General features: G+C 33.4%; 2 protein-coding genes across 4 annotated transcripts; both read right to left on the reverse strand.

The window, feature by feature from the left end:
• Positions 1-691: 691 nt before the first annotated feature.
• LOC126781715 (NADH-cytochrome b5 reductase 3) lies at positions 692-7,641 on the reverse strand. Of its 3 annotated transcripts, none has more exons than XM_050506704.1 (6): positions 7,422-7,641; positions 6,385-6,604; positions 5,746-5,864; positions 4,944-5,148; positions 1,311-1,505; positions 692-1,008 (listed from the first exon to the last, which is right to left on the reverse strand). In XM_050506704.1, the coding sequence occupies exons 1-6, from the start codon at positions 7,446-7,448 to the stop codon at positions 836-838; spliced, it is 939 nt and encodes a 312-aa protein (XP_050362661.1). In that variant the 5' UTR covers positions 7,449-7,641; the 3' UTR covers positions 692-835. The 3 variants fall into 3 exon arrangements, with proteins under 3 accessions (XP_050362661.1, XP_050362662.1, XP_050362660.1); XM_050506705.1 differs by lacking the exon at positions 7,422-7,641 and adding an exon at positions 7,213-7,236; XM_050506703.1 differs by lacking the exon at positions 7,422-7,641 and adding an exon at positions 6,898-7,079 and having other exon boundaries at positions 694-1,008.
• A 1,738-nt stretch (positions 7,642-9,379) lies between these two features.
• Positions 9,380-22,354, reverse strand: LOC126781689 (proton-coupled amino acid transporter-like protein pathetic). Its single transcript, XM_050506657.1, has 9 exons — positions 22,172-22,354; positions 14,262-14,393; positions 13,742-13,892; positions 13,406-13,527; positions 12,328-12,412; positions 11,540-11,784; positions 10,962-11,174; positions 10,111-10,280; positions 9,380-9,715 (listed from the first exon to the last, which is right to left on the reverse strand). The coding sequence occupies exons 1-9, from the start codon at positions 22,207-22,209 to the stop codon at positions 9,477-9,479; spliced, it is 1,395 nt and encodes a 464-aa protein (XP_050362614.1). The 5' UTR covers positions 22,210-22,354; the 3' UTR covers positions 9,380-9,476.
• Positions 22,355-23,772: the final 1,418 nt, after the last annotated feature.

Here is a 23,772-nt window from a genome sequence, read left to right on the forward strand (position 1 = left end):
TACTTAGTGTTGTGTTACGGTTTAAACAAAAAAATATATAGACTCCTACTAAGATATTATATAGGTAACAGAAACAGATGATGCTTTTTTATGTTAAATATTGAAAGTATTTACAAATATACACTAATGGCGTATGCCTGTTTGTTTAGCTCATCACGTTGCAACCTTTGAATATATTTTAATAACGTTCAACATAAGTATTTACCCTTGTATCCCAAAATTGTCATTATAAGTATAGGTCAACGAATCGAGCGCCTATTAAATCGAACAATTTAGGATAAGACGTTTTAAATTGTAATGGTTCGTTTAATTCAGTAAATGATGTAACTGCTGATTTGATTATAATAGTTTAATGAGTGGAGAGACAATATTGGCGTTACACGTCCCGAGACGTTGTCGGCGGCGCTGACGTCACGGATCGCAGTCTGGCCTCGGGCGGCAGTAACCGGGATAGTGTTTGTTACTTTAGTTAAAGCGTACGTGCGATATACGTTAAGTAAGTTCAATTGGGTTGTATTCAAACAATTAAAAAGTAATAAAAAAAAGTTATGTATCATTTTTATTATTAATTTAGTTTTGTTTATTCAACAGTATGCTAATAACGTATGATTTATAATAATAATATCAATTTGTAAATCTACGGTTCGTTTACCTTTACTCCTACTCCGATTGAAATACGGTATACGGTAATGCTTTTGAGTCGGTAACGGTTCATTAAAACACTTGTCTTCAATAAAGTCATACAATATTTATTGTTACAAAACTACCCCTCTTCCAGCCCCTACGTCGGCTAAGGCGCTCAAGTGTAACTGTGTAATCGGAGATTGTTCGTGAACTAGTAAGCGAAGCGGAGATTCTCCGCGTAGCCGAGCTTCTCCAGCGCGGGGCTGCACGCGAAGTTGATCATGGGAGGGGGGCCGCACATCAGCACGATGACGTCATCGGCGGGCGGGAACAGCTGGCTCTTGATCATTTCATCGTTGATGAAGCCGGTGCTGTACTTCCAACCTGAGCGTTACAAATTGATATATTTAATTAATTTATAAAACGTGCATCAAAACTCTTTTGATTCATGAGAGCAATTATTTAAATTGTGTATTTAATCAATTATTTTTATACATAAAATTAAAAATATTTAATCATCTAATTTAATATGAATATAATTATACTCATTACTGTGGTCCGTTAACGTTATGACGTCACACACTTTCGTAACGCGTTCGATACGCACGCAATATTTTATATACTTTGTTTTTCGCTTCAATTAAATTCGTTTCATTTCTAAGAGGCAATCGAGTAAGTGTCGTTACCTTCGTCGGCTCTGTCGACCGTGTACCAAAGCTTGAACTGTTCGGGATGTTCGTTCTGGTATTTCTCCAGCTCGTCTCTCAACAGGATGTCCTGCTCGGTTTGGTTCGCGAATATCAGCCGCAGTTCGGTGCGGTCGTTCGCGTCCGAACATATGTGTCTGATGAGCTGCAACATTGGCGTGATGCCCGTCCCACCTGCGGCAAAGGTTATCAACACCTGGCGCGTCTATTTCCAACGAGTCCAGTCATTTATCTCAATTCTGTGAAGGCGCTATCGTCTTGGGCGTTACGTCTATTAATATATAATACAATTGCAAGTGACTGAACACATACGTGCAACGTAAGTAGTTGTACAACACAAATAGCCGTTGAAATTGAACAACGTTGAACATTTAGAAACGTTGTTAGGTTTCAGTAACGTTTATAGCTCGCTCATACCGGTTGCCTCAAAATTGAAAGATAATTTGAATCTAGAATGGAAGCCATTTTATGACTACCGTACCGTACCGTACCGTAACAGCCTGTGAATGTCCCACTGCTGGGCTAAAGGCCTCCTCTCCTCTTTTTTGAGGAGAAGGTTTGGAGCTTATTCCACCACGCTGCTCCAATGCGGGTTGGTAGAATTCACATGTGGCAGAATTTCAGTGAAATTAGACACATGCAGGTTTCCTCACGATGTTTTCCTTCACCGTAAAGCACGAGATGAATTATAATCACAAATTAAGCACATGAAAATTCAGTGGTGCTTGCCCGGGTTTGAACCCACGATCATCGGTTAAGATTCACGCATTCTTACCACAGGGCCATCTCGGCTTTTTTTTTATTTTATGACTACCTAGAAACAATTTTTAAGATACTGTTAATTTTGTTTTGAAGATTGAAAATGTACATCTAATTACAGAATTACCAATTTTTTTAAGTTATCGGAGAAGCGCGCTGTCGACTACAGCCTCTATAAGCCCGTATACATTGTATGAAGCCTGCATGTGCATGTGTAAACTTTTTACAGCTACCACACGATTTTCATCTGTGACATCAGCATAATACGCTTGATATTATCTCATTTATTTTTGGTCCACGGAACGTGTTTTTCGATAATAAGAAAACTTTTGACAGAACTTACTGTCGTGTTCGTCTGGGTAGGTACACTCATCAGATATTCTACGGCAAAACAGTCATACTTGGTATTGTTGTGTTCCGGTTTAAATGGTGAGTGAGCCATTGTAGAGTAATTACAGGCACAAGGGACATAACATCTTAGTTCCCAAGGTTGGTGGCGCATTGGTAATGTAAGCGACGGTTAACATTTCTTACAATGTCTATGGGCGTTGGTGACCACTCACCATCAAGTAGCCCTAGTAGTATTTTAAGCATATGGGCTATATGCTTAAAATACTATACTAGTTAAATTAAATACTATAAAAAAAACTACGGGAGACAGCCTGTCTGATAAACACCCCTTGAGATTTTGCTTGCACGTTGGCTTCTTGCCATCCTACGGGATTGAGATGCTACGCCATTATGCTTATGATTGATTAACACGAATTGTGATGGGACAGTTCTATCGTACTCAGCCGGAAACACAAATACACAATTAATTTAGTTCTTTATAAACGAGACCGCGCACTAACTGGGCGAAAATTTCGAATCTTTTCGCGAATCCGTAAATAGCATCGTTTATAGATATACGATGGATACCAGACGGGCAGAACACATTTTGGTAAGGAATCATATCAGATTTATAATAAAAATCATTGCACACCATCTAAAAATACACCCATCAGAGTTAAAGTGCGTAAAATCGCAGATAAGGCTAAAGCGAGGCGGAAGGCGCTGAAGTTGCAGGCAAAGTGTGTTAGTATATTTGCATAGTGAGAATGTCCGACAGATAGGTATATCAGAACTTGAAAAGACAGCCACATTAAGTTCGCTTAAAACTATTAATTATCAAAACATTCAATCTATTTTATGTATATGTAGTACACGAGTGAGTTAATGATTGTCCCGGCATCCGGCTGTCCGTCTGTATGTGCAGTACGCAATCGTCTATTTTCGGTTCGCCTTAACTTTCCTTTGTTCAATAATAACGCATTCATAAATAATTCCGTTTCGCCGACGGGAAGCATTTCGGTTCGTATATTCGGAAAATAATAACACAAGTGATAAACGGTCGCATGAAAATCGGAATCGGATGTGTCCGGATCATATTTAGTCGATGCAGGAAAAATTTAACAAATAAATTAGACCGTGGTGTGCGGAAACGTTTTCACCAACAGACATACTAGTATAGGTTAATACTAGAACTATAAAAATGGATTTATCTTTTGAATCGTAACCGGAGTCCGGATTGGATTAGGTCCGGGTCGTGTCCGGGTATCTGGGATTCCAGAAACTCGTAGCTTAGGAAGAAATAACATTTTATAAAAAATCTCAAAATATATATATATACCATTTTCAATCTCTGTCCTAAGCGGCACAAAATGTCGCCGAGACGTACCGGCGACGAAGTCAGGAGCAACGCTCCTCAATCATGTAATAATAATCAAACATGTAAAATTTCATCTCAATCGGTCGGATAAACCCGTCACGCGTCACATCCCGCCAGTCACAGTTACGTGACGCAGATAAATAATTATCATTTTACGATAACCGTATGAGATAGTTAGCTATCGCAGGAATGGGAGTTTGGTTTATAAAGATCAGTACGTAGATAAAAACTTATTACATAATTGAAAAGCGAGATACGCAATATGCAAATACACGATGACAATTAAATTATTTCTAATTAATTTTTAGATTGAATTTGATTGCGCGAATTGCGTTCATCGATCGAAACCTAAAAGATTACTCAAGTACTCGTCACGTACGTATTATAATACAAGGAGCACGCTCTAAACGAGCCGTCATTGTAAACATCAGACGGATGTACACCGGGTAACGGCTACAAGTATCTTATAAAATGAAAAAAATCTGATATAAAACAAAAACAAAATGAACTCGAAGGAACGATTGTGTATTACTATATATCTAATACACGACAGCTTGGGAATGAAATGATCGCCATTGATCAAATTTGGTGGTTTTTGCGTATAGAATGGATCGGCAGGTAGTCTACACCTGACTACTGAGTACTTCTTCCCAGAAAACTCAATAGCTTTTATAGGTCTTACTCGGGATTTGAATCTAGGACCCCTGGATCGTTATGAGATAGCCAACTAGACTATATCAACGAGGCAATATAGGCTGATATATATTCAAACTTCTTAAGATTAAATAGATACAAACTTCTTAAGAAATAAATATCACACATAAAGTATTTGTATATGTAATCAGATCTAAAGTTTCCTTCCCCACTAATAAAATTAAAAAAAATCTTTTAGATTACATTTCATGCCTCGTGGGAAGAAGTAAAATAGATGCCGATAAGCAGTTCATTTTGTAAAGTATCTATATACATATATATAATAATAACATAACAATTATTTATATTAAGTAGCCACATGTATATTATTTGCATAAAATAATAAAAATATTATTGTATTAATAGTGAATGGTATGGCATGGCAGATGGTGAACATCTTAATTCTTCGTAATACAAATATTTGCATCTTGATACGGTGTGCTAGAACATACCTGCAATCATGTTAAGTTTCTTCGTGGCAATTCTGACGGGGGGATCTTTCCTTAACTTCTTGATCAGGAAGGTTCCATTCCCCGCGTACTGCAGCCGTCCCGATGGTCCTCTCACATCTATTGTGTCACCGATCTTCATGTTCTCCAGATATTGTGACATTTTACCACCATCGGGGAATTTGGGGTGGACATTTTTGAAGTACACCTGGAACAGGATGATTTCTATGTAAAATGTATGAGTAGTAAATAAAAATATTACAACCTTAGATCTAATACTATTCTATAACTATATAATGATAGATAAAAAAGAGAAACTACCGAGGTTCTTGCAAGTTTTTCTCACTAGAATCCACATTCTAAATAGGTTTTACATTAAATTTATCCTTGTAAAATGACAATTTGAAAGAGTACTTGAATGACAATTTGAAAATATACTATATATTTTTATTTTGATAACAAAATATTACTTATATCAAGTAGAAGAATTTTGTATAATATATAACAAATGTCTGGCACAGAATAACACATTTAATAATTGTTATAGTAAATTATATAGAATTTAGTTTTATATAATGTAAATAAAAGTTTTATGGACCTGGATAATATATGTAAATACATGAGTTGAGTTCAATTTAAATATATTATGCAAATCTTGCTTTTACTTTACTCAAACTAATTTACAGACTTCATACTACTTTGTTCATTCGATAATGATAACACTATATAATATTAAAAAGGAACATGTAATCATAAATTTAATTCATTGATTTAATATATTGACAGTAATCAATATGATCTTTACCTTGATGACCAAATCAACATAACCTTTCTCTTCATCGCTGGAGACTGGAGTGTACGCTCTGATAATAAGGTCATCTTCTATCTTAACTGATAGATGAATGTGTTGGCCTATCGGTAATCCTGCAATTGAAATTGTAACTTAAATATAATTAAATAGAACCCAGATATAGTAAATAACTCTTCTAGTTATCCAACTTCTTAAGGGGTTCAATTTCTTCAAACTCAAATGGGTAAATTTGCAATTCAGAATGTTTTATAAAACGTGTTTGTGATTTTAAATACAGCAATACTTACTTCAGGACAAGGTTAAATGTGCAACAACTTTTTATAAATACAAATTGGTTTGGCAGAAATATAAATGATTATCAGTGACAAGTTTAGCTTTGAAGGCTAACGTCAGATAATTTCTCTGAAAAATTCATATCAATTTTCTTTTAGAAAGTAATATCAACGTAGAATTAGTTGTGTGTATATATATACATAACTAATTTACAAATTTAATATTGTGTAGTTTCTTGTATAATTAATAGAATAATTAATCTAAATTTTTTAAAGTAAATGTCTTTTAATTAAAAATATAACTTGACATCATCATTATCAGTAGTTATTAAGCATGGTAAGCTGATTTAAAAATACTTGCCTAGGACATGTTCAGGAGTAGGCAATCCAAACCGAAACCGTCTTGTATCATGACTGATCACTTCCCGTTCAATGAGAGGTAATGGATACTTGACATTAGGGTCCACTAGAGCCACAAGTTTTTTACTCTTGGAGGGCTTGGATTTTTTACCCCAAACACAATGTGCTACAACTGATGCTATTATAACAACAGAACCGACCCCAACAATAATTGGAAATACCTGAAAGTTAAATGTTATACAGACTTAAATGTATTTAAGTTAATTATACTTTGATAGATAGAGTATCTAAAATTAAAAAATTGAGAATATTTATTAGCAGCAGATATTTTAATGTTATTAAGTACTTGAATATGTAGTAAACTGTACTGATTGAAAAAATTACAGCACTTGTATTACGAATATAGTATACCGATTCCTCAAAGTAGATTAAGTTTTTATACTTGTATTATAAACCAAGCAAACCCCATCACTAGAACTTTATTACACTTTTAATCAAACACATAATTACATACAGGTATTTTCTCGAAGGATTGTGAAATTGCTGCTTGATTTAATTGAAAGTTATTCATTGTTTAACTAAACAATTACAATCAAAAACACGTCAGTACACTGGTGTTTCATTACACAAGTAGTAAATTTACGATAGCATAATTATGCTACTAAGCATTTCCACTGTGTGGAAATTAAAACTCTCCTTGAACTCGGTTATCTCTACGAGGACAAACAAATAGAGGTCTCAGGTCTCATATTACGTCAAAATGTGTTCAATAAAATATCATAATACCATTGCAGAAAAAAATTAAACTTTAAAATTTATCTCAACTAACCAAACTCATTTTGTTGATTCAAGTAGTAACTATTGAATAAAAATATAATAAAATACATACTTTAGTAAATACTTAGTTTATCAGATATGAAAATAAAACGATAAGGATAAAGAATCGCCGTATATAGAATCTATATAATAGTAATCAAACTATAATTATACTATAATATAACCTCTAATATTAAATGTTAGAAACAGAAAAGAACTTACGATTTTTGAATTCACTCTATCACCCATGTTTACTTTTATTTCTTATATAATAATAATAATTCAGTTTGTAATATTAAATACTAAACTGTAACAGGTTCTGGATTAAGTCGTGCATAACAAACGAAAAAACTTGCATATTTTACGCGTTTGTATTACATAAGATACTGAGTGTGATTTATTTTAGAATTGGCGTCTAAATTGAATACTATGTTGGGAGAGTTGATCTTTCTGAAATGAGAAAAAGCTTCAATCGTTCTCAGAATAGAATGTTACGATACAGATTACAGAGGAGCTAGATACATTTATCTTTAAATTCCCGTTTTTCTATACCTTATAGTATACTTTATTTTATTAGATACACTATAGTTAATGTTTAAATTGTGGTTAATGTTCAAATAGTAATGATAGCATGTATTTAATATATCAAATTCTCAAACAATTTTTTGAAAATACGCGGCATAACGTACAGAAGCTACACGACAACAAGTTTTTTTTGTTATTTGTTTTTTTTTTAAATATTATAATTTAGAAGAGACAAATGTATATACAATACAGCCAGAACAAAGCACAGTAAAGGAACTTATCAAACACAAAATATTAATTATCCTTATTACATTGATATAATTAAATCATAATTTTATACATGGTATATTATCTAACAAGATGTTAGAATTTAAACTTCTTTACAAGCTTTTATTTTAAGTCTAGGACAAATCTTGTATCTTACAACTAAATTTATTAGTTGCATCTAATGGTTGGAGTCTAGCAGAGCCACTATCTTCAAGTCGTATTTCCTCCAGATACTTGCGTAGCATAAGTTGTCATTCTTAGTCTTAGCCCTGACTTTTGGTCGGCAGGAGTTGTGTGGCAAAAATATATATAATATACTATGTATAGGGAAGCAAAGACAAGAATCTGAATCAAATGCGTTTAATTTTAAGAACTTTTATTTATAAATATAAATAAATCAAATTGAAATGTCTGTTTTTGATTTAAAAAAAACTATGTCTTTAAAGTTAACATGGCTATTTGCGATAACTAACCCAACCTTTTTTTTATTTTTGTCTGCCTTCTGTCTGTTTGTCCAGTATAATCTTTGAAACGGCTAAAAATTACAAATTAAAATATCTGATTTGTATTTCTAGACATTTAGACTTATTTATAGTTTTTTTTTAGTAGATAATTAGGGTTGTAATTTTTTCTATAACTTGCTACTGCTTCACCCATGGGCAACTATATATAGCATATTCACGTAGGTGTAAATATATATATCTATTTTATAGAATAGGTACGTGGTTGAGCAAATGGGCCACCCGATGGTAAGTGGTCACCAATGCCCATATACCACCAATATACTTTGGTATTGTAAGTAATTTTAACCATTGATTACATCGCCAATGCGCCACCTACCTTGGGAACTAAGATGTTATGTTTCTTGTGCCTGTAATTACACTGGCTCAATCATCCTTTAAACCGGAACACGACAGTACCAAGTACTGCTGTTTTCAGGTAGAATATCTGATAAGTGACTGGTACCTACCCAGACGAGCTTCCACTAAGCCCTACTACCACCTGTGTGCTATAATATGTTATTTGTGGTTGGCCAATTTCTCTTGAGATTGGCCGTCGTGGCCGAACTCGGTCAGCAAGACATCATCATCATCACCATCATCCTATAGTAATGTCTACCACACGAGAAAAACATGTAGCAATTTTATTCGTCATTTAGTTTTCAATCACTTATTATTTATTAAGTAACAAGCTTTCATGTCCCATTTAACTTCACTAAGAGATGAATATGTTGAAAAATTATTTCTTAGTGCTCCGCTCCATAAGGATTTTCAAAGTGCAAAATTTTATCTTGCTAGACCTACCGATTTAGACTGCTTCGTATGCCAGTCAGTTATTTTAAAATTGTATTAAGTAGAAATGAACACCGACAATGAATACACCAAACATGTAATAAAAACGATTTATTGTCCAATTATTTACAAACATTGTATAAATAAAGTTTGTTACAAGGCACTACGTTAATTGTAAACACTTCAGCCATCACTAGTTAGTCCTGATAATTTCTCTTATACTTTGCATTACTCCAGTCACGAGGACAAACGTACCAAAAATGATAAGTATGGTGTCCTTAATGAGGATATATTTAAACCTGCCTAAGCCTCTGTCCCAACGGAAGATTAGCTCCATTACAGAAGGAGCGATTAGTCCAAGGAAGGAGTAGAAGAAAGCTCCTTCTAGACCGATCACTTGCTCTAGCTTTGGTAATGAGGCTGCAGCTACCACTGAAAATGAAAAAGAAGAATGAGCCAAAATGGCCCTTAATGTGACCATTGAGTTTTCATGTGTTGAAACACATTTCTCTGAATAATTCATCTCGTATTCGACCAGTGTCACAGATCTATTATTTAGATTAGACACAAATTTTGTGTCTTAACTTAGCGCAAATTTTATTAATTCTGTGTGCTTGTGCCTTAGCGGCCTACAGATTATCTTATATTAGGTCTGCAAAGTGCGCCCTTGACAGACGCACGCTTATCCAGCTCCTAGCTACACGGTTATGAAAGGCAATTAAGCGGGCGACAATTCAATCTCAGCTCACCTTGACTATAGCCTATTAAGGCCTAAAACCGAAGCTGATGACAAGTAAAATAATAAAATTCAGACTCGTAATGATTACCAGTAAGTATCGCGAAGAAGGCTCTCATTACCGACTGCGCAATGTTGTGGTATTTGCGTGGAACACGTTCCTTTGTGTTGCGCCAAACTATTTCCATCGGCACGTAAAACTGCAGGATATATGTGAAGAATATTGCAAGGACGATGAAAACTTTAGCCATCAGTGCTGGTCTGGAAAATAGTTAACTTTCATTCGTTTTTAGGATTATTGTTATGAGTCTAAAATAATAGTTTAAAAAAATCGGAAAAATATTTCTTTATTTATTTTAAAAAGGCAGATGTGCAAATGCGCCTCCTAGTAATAAATTATTATATTCGCCAAAAGATACTGGTAAGTAGCTGGCTGTAAGAAGTCTTAATCACATTCTACACGGCCAATGCTCTATCAAATATTGCCTCTACGAATCTAGAACAATGTTTTTCTTCATGGTTTTATTAACTCACTCAATCCTATAACTGGAATACATGTGATCGAACTATGTAACTTTTGTTCAATCGTCATTGATTTCTCAGTAAATGTTTTTAGTGTGATACATTCGCTTCTTGTTTTTAAGTATTTTTCTTGTATGCTATATATTAATTTATATGTAGTATTTCCTAATTTATTTTCTGTAATATGTATGTAATACGTATGTATATGTTAGTGTAAACAAATGCACTACAGATAGTGGTAGATACGTATCTAATTTCAATATTTCCATGTCCCGAACCGAAGATTGTTTAGATGAAATTATTAGTAATCGATAAGATTGTCTTTCGTGCTGCGTATAGTTCTTTGTATTATGTTTTTTGTGTTAGATTATCATTATGTACCTAATTATATACTCTTATTATTAATGAATAAGTACTTGCATTTCTTCAGTGGGCAAGTTTAAGGTGATACTTCCTTCAGCAATGTCACCGTATTTCAAGTATCCCAAAATACCCATGACCATGTATAAAAGGACTACGATGGCCATTGTAATATTCAATACTCCGGGACAACCCAGGAAATGTTGCGGCTTAGCCATGGTGTTCTCCACGGGCAAGACGACGCCAATTCCTTCCATTGCGAATATAACTGTACTGAAACAATTTAAAATCAGTATCATTTTAGGTATTTATAATACATATAGCACATTATTTATAGATAAACCATTTTAAACAAAACCGTTTAAAATCCATACTAGCATCATGGGGTTTTCTATAAGCTAAATTTTGTAGTTCAGCTTAACTCAGCAGCGAAAACAACTGCATGTTTCCGAATTAATGCTGGTCTTAACAAGCAGTAAGATATATATATGGTGTTATATCATATTGACGATACTTTATATAAACAGTATAAAAAGTGCCAAGTACGTTTCTGTGTAGTGTTTTAAATTACACTGAACCAATTTCAATTAAGTAGAATTAGAGAAAACGGATGATTATATCAATAAAAATTCCCTTACCCGATAAATAGCGGTAACCTGCCAATTGGTACTGCCATTGGCCGTGAATCAAAACTAGGAAACTCATTGCAAATGTAGTACAAGCAAATGAGGAACGTTAGCACTAGCAAGATGTTGGCGAATCCAGAAAACGGAGCAATATATTTTAAATTCTTAATTTGGGTAAATACAAGTATCGGAACCAGGAACATTAAGCAGTACAAAGTCGTATTGAGCTTGTTGTCTTCATAAAAGTGATCGACAATCTGTAAAAAGAAAAAAAAAATGAGTTGTGTAAGATCCTCGGCCTTATTACCTCGTATCTTATATGTGTCCTGTGTGAACAGTGACTGGATAAGTAGTGGCCTACATTTTGCCGCTTTGGTTGACGATTAAGAGTCCTAATACATGCAGTTTTCCTCACGATGTTTTCCTTTACCGTCAAGCCGATATATACAAATTAAGTAGTTGAAATTGAGTGTTGCTTGCTCTTGGTTAATCTCACAACCTTCTGTAAAGATCCCCGGGTCCTTACCACTCCATCATGGCAATATCGTAAATATATAAAAATATTTAATAGCGTAAAGTTAGTAAGATATCTTTTTCTAGTCGGATCCCGAGATAAGATAACTGTATACTACCATACTCGCACTCTTTAGCCATACAAAATAAAGATAAACCGATACAATGACACTTAAATATTAACTCAGTATTTTGCTTTATGTTAGTAATTAAAAAATTACATCGTCATAACGCTAAAAAACATTACTAAATAATATGATAGAGTTGTTGACAGCTGTCCAAAATACCTGCTGTACGGATTCCACGAGCAGGATGACATACACTGCGCATGCGCCAAGAATCGTGAGGGCCATTGCCCAATCTATAAATATCCTGAAACGTATTTACAAGATTTATGTTATTTTTTGTTTTAATCATTCATTAATTTTATTGTATAACATAGTGCTGGTCTTAACCTTATTGTTTTTTAACTAACTTCAAAAAGAGAGGTAATTAATTCGACGTATTTTTTCTCGTGTTTTAATTTGATCTCGTGTGTACTCGTATGTTAGTCGACATCTTCGCCGATTGTAAGCCGTTTCTAATAATTATCTTTTATTAAATTCTAGTTTACCCGCGGCTTTACTAACATGTTTGCGAGGTGGACTTATGTATAAAAAGTAGCCTATGTCCTTCCTTGAGGTTCAAGCTTGCTTGTGTACTACATAAAAGTAACTAAATAGTCATAAGGTCTAATATAATATGTTGTATAATTTTTTTTTTACGGAACTATTATTATTAATTTCAATGAATACGACATTGACACACAATTTTCTATCGCATTGATGTCCGCTAATTCTTTTTGTCTCACGATGAATCATTTTTTTCAAGGAGACATCGACTCCAATCAATAAATATCAGTTTAAATTCTTCTGGTCAAAAGGAACAATAATTAATATTCAATAATATTAGTTCGAGTCCTTTAACTATTGTTCAGATTTAGAAGAACTTCGTAAATAAAACAAAATATATATATTATGCGTTTAATTGCTTTTTAATAATTTAGCGACTACCCTTAATATTAAATATACTTGAAAATAAAGCGAAACAATGATGTTTAATTTATAAGATGATGGTTAACATTTGTTACAATGCCAATGTCTATGGGCGTTTGCGATCACTTACTATCAGGTGGCCCATAAGCTCGTCCGCCTACCTAAGTTATAAAAAAAAAATATCCATAGACTATGGCACTTACATTTAAACCACGGTGTTACCGTTATAGTGCCGTTAAGAAGTTCGGCGGGAGAATAAATGATAGCCAGCGTCATCTTTATGCTGTATACATAAATCCCTACTATCGGTAAAAAAATATATTTTTCTCACCTCATGAATCTAGAAAATTTTCTTAAAGATCGTGGACCGGTGGCGAACACTGCCTCAACGGTTTCAGCGTAACCGAGTGACGGGACCTTCGATACTCTACACACGTCTTGTGAAGTCTTAACCTGGAATGCAAAACTTTTATTACACTCTAAGAAAAGAATGTCTCAAAACTATTATTTTTACATGAAATACATTATAATGTAATAAAGCTTTATTCTGCTTTGAGTAATCCGTATCAAAATCAAAATATAGAGTAGGTACTACCTTATATGAATCAAAAATATAATTAAATAAAATATGTTACACTAATGTCTTAAAGATATTAAGGAAAATTACCAACAAATATACGCAGTGAGTGCAGATATATCCCAAGATAATGGTGCCAAATATGCCGACGATTGTTCCAGCGTTTTTAAATGCAGCCGGCATTGCAAGAATACCTGATCCCAGAGATGATTTTAAAAGATTTGCAAAAGACCGGACATCTCTGAAAATTAACGATTATTTCATATATATGAATTAATATTATATAATTAAATTACAGTGTAGGAAAACATCGTAAGGAAACCTGCATATGTCTAATTTCACTGAAATTCTGCCACATGTGTATGCCAACAACCCACACTGGAGCAGCGTAGTATAATAAGCTCCAAATCTTCTCCTCAAAAAAGGAGAGGGGGCCTTAGCCCAGCAGTGGGACATTGACAGGCTGTTACCAATTAAATATCAGAATTATAATAATAATGGTCATCATGAAAACGTCACAATTGCTGATACCAATAGGTATTTAGTTAAAATGTATAGTTTGAACATCAAACCAAATATGTGATTTCGTCAATAATCAGTTGAAACTTACGAATTAGGATGTTCCAGTTCCCTGCTCTGGAAGGGGTCGTATTCCTTTTCTAATTCATCTTCTTTACATTTTGTGTTAATTGTGCTGATAGATATTGTAGACGGGAACACTCCATTTTCTGTGATGACTGCGCTGTAACATATATATTACAAATAGTTTACCTTACACACTTCACAGATTACAAAAACAGGTTTTTTTAAATCCTTATCCGTATCGCTATATAATTATGACATTATGAAATTTGTTCTATGTTGTCTATGATAATTTTATCTTGAATACTGGAAACTATATTCATATTTCTTAATCACACTTTAAATATACCTTACAAAAAAGTTTTGAAAAAACATTTAAAAAAGTTGTTAATATATGTCAGCTTGTCTCGCATTTGCTTTATCCAAAGCATTTCTTAGCTCCATATTATAAAAAAATACACTTCTATTTTTATTATAATACCTATCTTTTTGCTTTGTGTTAATATTAATAGCGGCATTTAGCATTTAAATTTAATTTTTTACTTAAAATATAGTTAAGAGAAAAATTTACATAATAATGGTAAAATATCAGTAGTAATAGTAGTTTACAAGATGTTTTGAATTATAAGTTTACAAAATAATTTAAAGCTAACGTCGTCGGGCGGGAATGTAGTCTATACCGAGAAAAAACAGCCAAACAATATTTATGCTTTTAAACCAATCAAATATATAAACATCCTATTATGGCGTACGTGCTCGAACGAAATGAATAAATGTCGATCATTTCCTAGTAAATCTGTGACCAGCGTGAGTATACTAAGATTATAATCGTCAGAATTTTAGCGGAATAACTTTTCCTAAAATACAGATAAATAATAATTTTAGTAATAAAATAGCTCGAACAATATTTAAGAAGATAAACATGACACAGCAAGACATGAATAGTGATTATGCGGAGCTTGTAAATATTTTCAGCGTACGTCCTTTACATATTATTACTATTCAACAATCTCCTACGCACTCATAATCCAATGGGACGATAAACAGTCGCGACTGATTACAGATCAAATGCTGTCTTACAACTAAGCACTTCTTAAGAAAAAACCTCAATAACTTTTTACTGTCCCGAATCGAGATTCGAATCCAGAAAAATAAGTTCATAAGTTAGCCGATGTAGGTATAATTTAATAGTTTCCGCCCGCGGCTTCTCCCGCGTGCATGGTGGTAGGCACTCTGTATTATTTTCTGTACACAACATGTGTGCAGTGTCATGATGATCGTTTGAGTAGTTGAGACTTGAAAGCGTAACAAGTAGACTCACTTTCATTTATAATGTAAGTCAGGATAATTTTAGTTTAATAAGTCCATAAAGATAGCAAGATGAATAAACAATACAGACTTCAGAGTTAATATTATATTATAACAATAGAAACACAGATTAAATACTTTGGAATAAAATCAAATGAAGTATATTTTTTATTATTATGACAGTAAGCATCATAAGCGCTATATTCGGCGAAATGGCGCATGTTCAAACCCATTTACTTTAAAGAAAACTGGCCCTAATGCAACCATCCTGACATCCTGCGACATTATTCACACACGGCCATCTGATCCCAAACTAAGCAGAGCTTGTACTATGGAAACCAGACATGCATACAAATGTCTGTCCTGGGTGGGAATCGAACCTACAACTACGCCCGTCAAATGATATGCGATTATCCCCGTCCATTCACTGTTAATGCGCAGCTAACTATAAAATGTTATGTCCCGTATATTTCTGTGATGACATTGGGTCACCCACACCACCCACTACCTTCAAGCGAAAGTATTTAAATGCGATACAATAGATTGCTGGTATTCAATGGAATTAAAGATGACTTTATGTACTACCAACTGACATCATCTACTTACATACAAGCTTCCCACGGAATTATACTGGGATAAAAGTTATGTATTCTTTCACCTAGCTAAGCGAGTAGCAAATTTTTACATATAAATATAGCGTAAAATCCGGCTAAGCCATCGAAAAAACTGGTATGTAGAAACAATGTAGCGGCTTACATAACGTAAAGATCAGTGAGTACATTAACCGTGAGATATGTCTTGTTTAAGGTTATGTAACGCTTTGAATTAAATATCTCATTGGCTAAATCGATAGGTATTCTATTTATGTCAAAATATTAACGGCATCTATATAATGTGTGTTAATAATAAACATCAAAAGTAGTCGTATATTTTTTTAGAACCTAATAATAAGACCAACAATTGGATCGCATTTGGTCCAAATAAAATTAGTTATTTTTCACTTTGAGTGTCACTTAAAGATTTATTTTGTAATTAATGTAAGTGGAACTTTGTGGAAAAATGATGAATATTGGTAATAAAACAAGTAACAACATTTCAAAATTAGATATAGGTTGATTGAAATTACGCTCACGGTCACGGATATGTATTTAGAACATTTAGGCAAGATATTCTACGTATTATTTCGCGGACAGCGGAAAACGTAATTTATATAATACAAACGCGATTTTCTTGCTGGATAAGTAATAATTTAATTGTATTTAATTAACATGCCTTTGTAAATTAATCGAAAATTCATACATTCATCATTAACTACTGAGATTCATACGGGTTTTTCTCAGTAGAATCTACATTCCGAAGCGGTGGTAGCTTTATTTTTAATTGGATTCTGTAATATGACGATTCAAAAGTGCTTATAAGAGCTTATTTGAATAAAGAATATTTTTATTTTAGTTTTTTTTTACAAAAATAATAATCTTAGATTGAGCTGCAGGCGTAAAATTAATTGTCGAATACTGAAAAAAAATCCTTCTCTAAAGAGTAATGCAATATCAAAAATAAATTATATTACTACTTGTAAGGTATGTCCTATTTAAAAAAATATCGTCTTAAAACAAATAAATCTGAAGTACTTTTGAGATAAAAGCCATTGTATTATTTAAACAATAAACATAGTAAAGGCCATTAAACGACTCTTCAAACGGATTATAAGGATTACTATTGTGCTATGTCATATGATGACTTTATGATATTATATTACTTTTGTTTGATATCATATTGACATTTGATTATAGGAATTTATTGTTTAACTTTAACCGCCATCGATGAACAAGGCCATGCTAAGGCTATACTATAATAATAATAATAATAATCAGTCTTTTGAACTGCGAGTAGGTATCACTTAGAAATACAGTTCAATGGAGGTTATGGATCTGTTGTGTATATTAACTCTTTGAAGGTGAGCAGGTGATATACAAGTTCTTACGCAAGCAACTTTTAGCCTATCATAACTATAATTAAATAATTCGGACGTTATTAAAGCTTCGTCTCTGTTTTTAGATATATTATTGGGAGAAATAGTCGAAATGCAGAAACAACCCTCGATTTTTCGGTTAGTTTAAAATTCTATTTACTAATATGTATTTGTTATGGTAACATAAAGAGATTGTTTTTATACAAGTACATATTATTACAAAACATAGATCAGATATAATACGTGGATCTTAAACGAAAGGTTCAAATTTAACAGGTTAAAATTACGGCATCACTCAATTGACATGATCTAGTGCTCGATATAAATGTACCAACCAGTACTGAAGCACACGGTACAAACTCCAAACGTTTCCTTATAGCAGAGGCCTTTGCTCAGCAGCCGGTCGTTACGTTGATACTGTTGTAGTATCAAAAATAAAATTTCTGTCCTCTATAACTATTAATTAGAAGAATTATACGTAATGTGTAAAGTCACAGCGCGGTAAATTCTATTTATGTATAAGGTCTAACGCATATAACTTCACGCATTATTATCAATATTATTTCTACGCCTTTCAAAACTGTTGTAAAGTTATTGATAATTTTATAGTATTAAGGCATTTTATTAATACCCTAATTTTACTAAATTCTTCCGGGTAGCAGTAGAGCTCACATCTATGTGTGTATACCACATAGATGTGAGCTCCACTGACTTCTTGCAGGCTTGAGACAAAGCTCGGGCCAGGCCGAGATTAGTGCACGAGGTCTGAGGGTGCATTGCTTGAATTACAGCGGACCCTTTGTTACGTATAGAGGACAGCCATCGAACATAAGAATGTCACTTACATAATCTAAATAGAAACCCGATTGTCTTCAATATATAAGTTTTTAAAGATTTTTAGACGAAAGAAACCGAATTGGGTATTACTCAGATTAGTCTAGGCAGAGAGGCAGGACCTGGTCCGCTCACTCTGGGAGCTGTCATGTCGGCAATGGTTCACAGGTTATTAGTGTGGAGGGCTGTAGCCTCCTTCGTGATCCAGAAGGAGACGGATTAAAAAAGGATTGTTTAGCCGAAGGCAGTCTAAGACGGGGCTTAAAATAAAGGGCATATTTTTAGGTCGTTTCTGGTGTTCGACATATTCTGCGGTTTCTTGGAATAAGCTTCAAATCTCTTTCATCTCTTCAAAACTTCTTTCAACAATTTGTATTATTAATTTCATAATAGGCATGATGACTGATTTTGAAATAATCTTCTATAATGTAGGTACACGTCTACTATTACTGAAAATCATTTTATTTCAGTAATAAACTTACTGTTTACGCAAATAATTGCATTTTCATTTACCTATTTTGAATTTCGCTCGAAAACACCCGTAGGTGTCATGGCGCCTGCACGTGACGTCGCGCCACAGTAAACGACAGTAAACGTTGTATTGTGTCTATACTCAACGAAGAAAATCAGAAAGTATTGCGTATTTCCTAAGGTTAAAAATGAATTCCAAAGTTTACAAGTGGTGTGCGGTCCCTCTGTGTAAAAATACATCAATATCAACATCTAACAAATTGTTTGCGTATGTTCCAAACAAGAAAATTGTGAGAAATAAGTGGCATTTCATTGCATTTCACAGTGCAAATTTTCCCTTCGCGTTTAAGTTGCACTTAGCTAATAGCATCATCCCCATATGACGGTCGTGAGGATCTAAAATAAACAAAATTGATGATTGAGATTAATATACGAATACAGAAGGTGGCGATGGACAGGGTGTTTATTAGTTTAAAATAATCACCTGAGATCAGATGTTTCATTTAAATATATAGAGGCAGAGATTCATAAAGATTTTTGTATATTTATGATATATTTAGATTTATAGAAGTATTCGTAAATAGGTAAATTCACAAATTCAGTACTAGTGGAGCTAAATGAAATATTGTCTTAAAAATTCTTACTGGTAACAATATAAGGGCTCTTCATCTGCGAGTAATACTATATAGCTAACAGAAAAAAACCTATGATAACACTAAAGATAAATAAAAATGTACTTACAAGGAAGTTTTCAGATTTTGAAATTTATATGAACAAAAGTCTTTATTTGATGAAAGAAACTTTCCTAACTTCAACAAATCAATCCTGGGCAAATTAGAGGAATTTGCCTTAACAAAACCTTGTTCCATCATTGACGGACCTTGGATGTTTTATTTTCTTGACAAAACCCCGAATAACAAACGAATCAACTGATTAAATGATGCAAAATTAATTTAGAAACGCATAAACACAACAACTTTTCAAGAGAAAGGGTTATAGATACTGATGCGTGACGTCATTCGCTCTGATTGGTGTTTCAAATAAAGTGGCCGATTGCAGAATTTTATACTTTTGTTTTATTAAAAATCTCATTCATCTCAATATGTATATTAAAATGAGATCACTTTTTAGAATCCATTTAAAATAGTTTCTTCTCTAAAATCATTTATTTTTTAATTCTTTATACTGTCATCATGCCTATTGTATTTATTGTGCTGGTTAGATATTTGTAACTAATTTACAGAAATTGAAAAATGTATGCTGTGTTAAAAATAATTATAGTTTTGATGTGCCTTACGATGTTAATGAGATAAAGTAGTTTTTGTCATAAAAATAAATATCTGGATTCTTGTTTCAGGTTGCGTAAGAGAGAAAAAATATAACAAATTTAAAATATATTAAATGTGCAAGTGAAAGTGAACCAGATCGATATTTTAAATTTTGTGTTTGTTAACAACAGGAACACACACTAATAGGAATCTTTCTAGTACTTTTTAATTGAACACATTACTATACTATACTTAGTATATAAACGTTTAACGCGTAAAAGGCAATTTATTGAAATGTATGATAATACGTAAGCTTAAGAAAATATACCAAACATCAGTGACCAATAATACAAATAAGCAGAGCATAGATTTATGCTCTTTATATTACAAATGATTTTATAATTATATTGAGGACGTCATTATAACTTTTCTAATATACATCGCAATTATCTTAATGGGTACGCCATTCGTTTGGAGTAATGCCACAATCTCTACATAATTTAATTTGTATTACAAGACAATACAACGCTTACATTGTTTGTTTCTTTACGAGAACGTTGGTCACGGTCGATTATCTCAGACTACCATAGTAATCGCTTGGAAATTTGGCAGTAAAAAAACGAATGCGTTTTTTTTTGCAATGTTGTTTGTTACAATAATTATTTAGCAACTACACAAGGGCTGTAAACTTTTTATATTTTTTAATGGTCATGGACCACTTTTTGAAAATCAATTTTTAATACCTACCCACTTTTTAGGTGGATAGGTACTTACAAAGCATGCCTTCCAAATACAAGACAAAATTTAAACGCGCCGGACTTATCTCCAAGTTAAAAATTACGTTAAGCCGATGCACATTGTTGCGTCGAATAACTTCAAATTTATAATGTTACAAGATATTTGAATAAACACATAGTACAGTAACAGTAACAGCCTGTTAATGTCCCACTGCTGGGCTAAGGCCTCCTCTCCCTTTTGAGGAGAAGGTTTGGAGCTTATTCCACCACGCTGCTCCAATGCGGGTTGGTAGAATACACATGTGGCAGAATTTCAATGAAATTAGACACATGCAGGTTTCCTCACGATGTTTTCCTTCACCGTTAAGCACGAGATGAATTATAAACACAAATTAAGCACATGAAAATTCAGTGGTGCTTGCCCGGGTTTGAACCCACGATCATCGGTTAAGATTCACGCGTTCTTACCACTAGGCCATAAACACATAGAGCTGTAGTTAAAAGCATGGTGCGTTAGTATTATATATATAACATGATACATATGTGATATCACGCTATGAGAACATGAGAAGCCTTTTGTGTACATACTATTATATTATATATTATTCGATATTGATATATAAGTTATAAATTATCTGTTCCGGCAAAATAGGATAGAGCCATCTCATCACAACCAGTTTTATAACAGTAAATTAAGCGATTTCTTTTTAAGAACATCAATCAAGTACGTAAGTGCTTCAACCACCTGGGTGGAGGGGTTGGAGGAAACTAATCTACAGACAAAAGTATTCACAAGTAAAATTTTAGGCAAGACAAGAAGCATGGCTTTTTTACCAAATTTCCTTTATTAAATATTTTAGAATTACATTTACTTAAAAATGGTAAAAATAAAATAAAACCATCAACGGTCCTTGAGAAAAGCTGGTGAAGAAAAAACAGCTCGTTTATAAAGTTAAATATAATATTACTGATACTGCATGTAATTATCCTACCTTACCTTACCTTCAGTTCTTTCTTAAAAATATCACATAATGATCATTTATAATAATTGAATACAGGAAATAGAATATAAAGTTAAAGTAGGACACTTTTGGTTTAAATTTTGCACAGGTTTATAATTTGTTTAATAGGTTATGGAAGGGGGTTAGATATGTTTCCTTATATCCAAGATCTATGAGGAAAATCTATAAGGAAACCGGTTTAAGCAAGCCTCGTATTCTTAGTAAATCTGTGTTATCTTATTCACTGTGTAGAAAAATCACTCTTAAAATAAATGTTGAAATGGTTCTATATAAAAGATGTTTTATATAAATACTGGAATGGCGAGAGATATAACGTTGGTACTCACGTGGAGCTGAACTCCTTCATATTATAGCTGTTTGCCATATTCGCCAGATTGTCCTAGATTCTCTGTCAAATTTTCGTAATGTGTTATTTGTTTACGTTAGTTGTATTTACTACAACCGTTCACGCGCACGACATGTTTCCGAGTGTGCGCACTGCGCCGGCGCTTGTGATGGTCCCACGAATCAGACAGGCGGCTAGGTTGCAATAATGTTTATAAATATAGGATACGCACTGATTATAGATACGGTTTTTGGCAATCTGTCCCTTCGATGCGATCTAGTATAGATTTCAGAATTATAAAGCGTTTTCGTCATCTTAGTCTTGTTGGAATGCAGCTATTGTGCTTTTACGTAAGTAGATGTAGATACAACATTTTAATTGAGTATATAAATGATTAATTGTATATTAATTAAAAAAAATATATTATAATAGATAATAATTACTCGGTGATAATAATAAAAATTGAAAATAACCAAAAAGCAAGGTACGTGGTGCGCTGTAAGGTATGCTTACATACGTCAAATAAAACGTTGTAATTAAGAGCACACAGTTGTAATATTGTGTAGTTGAATTGGATTTAACTTCAATAATTAGCTGGCGCCGGATATGAAATGTCTACTTTATAAATACACGTTGGACACGTGTGATGTGACCGACTCGAAAATTTTCAGTAAGACGTTACATTGTTAAACGGGTCAAGGATAGCTCGAGATGTCGACGCGTTTCTATTCTTTCTACAATTAACATCTTGTTATTATTTATGATTAATATTATCATACTGGGTTTATTATATCTCCATGTATTTGAGTTGCGGACATTACGTGACGAACGCTTCCTTATTAAGTACTATTAATCTGTTTAGTATAATTATTTCATTTGCTTCGTTGGTATTGTACCTTAAACAACTGAACATGGGGTTCCAGGCTTAAACCTTGGATTACTGTCTAAATACTGATATTCAAGCCCGATTTCAAAGTTTTGCATCATCATCTCCAATGCGCCACAACGTTGGGAATTAAGATTTTATGTCCATTTTTCAAGCATAACAATACTAAGTGTTACTGTTTGGCGGTAGAATATGTGATGAGTGGGTGGTTCCTACCCAGACGGGTTTGCATAAAGATATACCACCATTTACCACCTTTCATAATATCAATCATTGTCTGAAAATACACATGATCCTTTACCAAAAAGAAGAGGTAAAGATTTATGACCTACCTTTGCAGGCCTATCGTTTGCAGCTATCGCGATTCTACTGTTAACGAACATGTGTGCTAAGTCATCTGTACTTCGCTTGAATTAACTCTACATACTTTATTCCTTCTCAGGGCTAACAACAGGGCACTCGGTCAAATTACTTTTCAGGGTGAACTAATATCAAACGTGAATCTTATAGTGAATCGTGATTTCACTTAGTTCCGTCGTATGCCCCTCAAACACACATTTATAAATGCAATACTGCCACGACATGAGCTTTATTCATTGATAGTCTGATAGACATTTTATAAATATAAAATTGCAGCAACACCTTGTTATTAAACGAACACCAGCGACATGTGACTTCGTTCGTCGGAAATCATGTTCCTGTATCAACTTCTTACA

The sequence above is a fragment of the Nymphalis io genome, chromosome 4 (assembly GCF_905147045.1).
Source record: "Nymphalis io chromosome 4, ilAglIoxx1.1, whole genome shotgun sequence".
In the NCBI taxonomy this organism is placed as follows: Eukaryota; Metazoa; Arthropoda; class Insecta; order Lepidoptera; family Nymphalidae; genus Nymphalis; species Nymphalis io.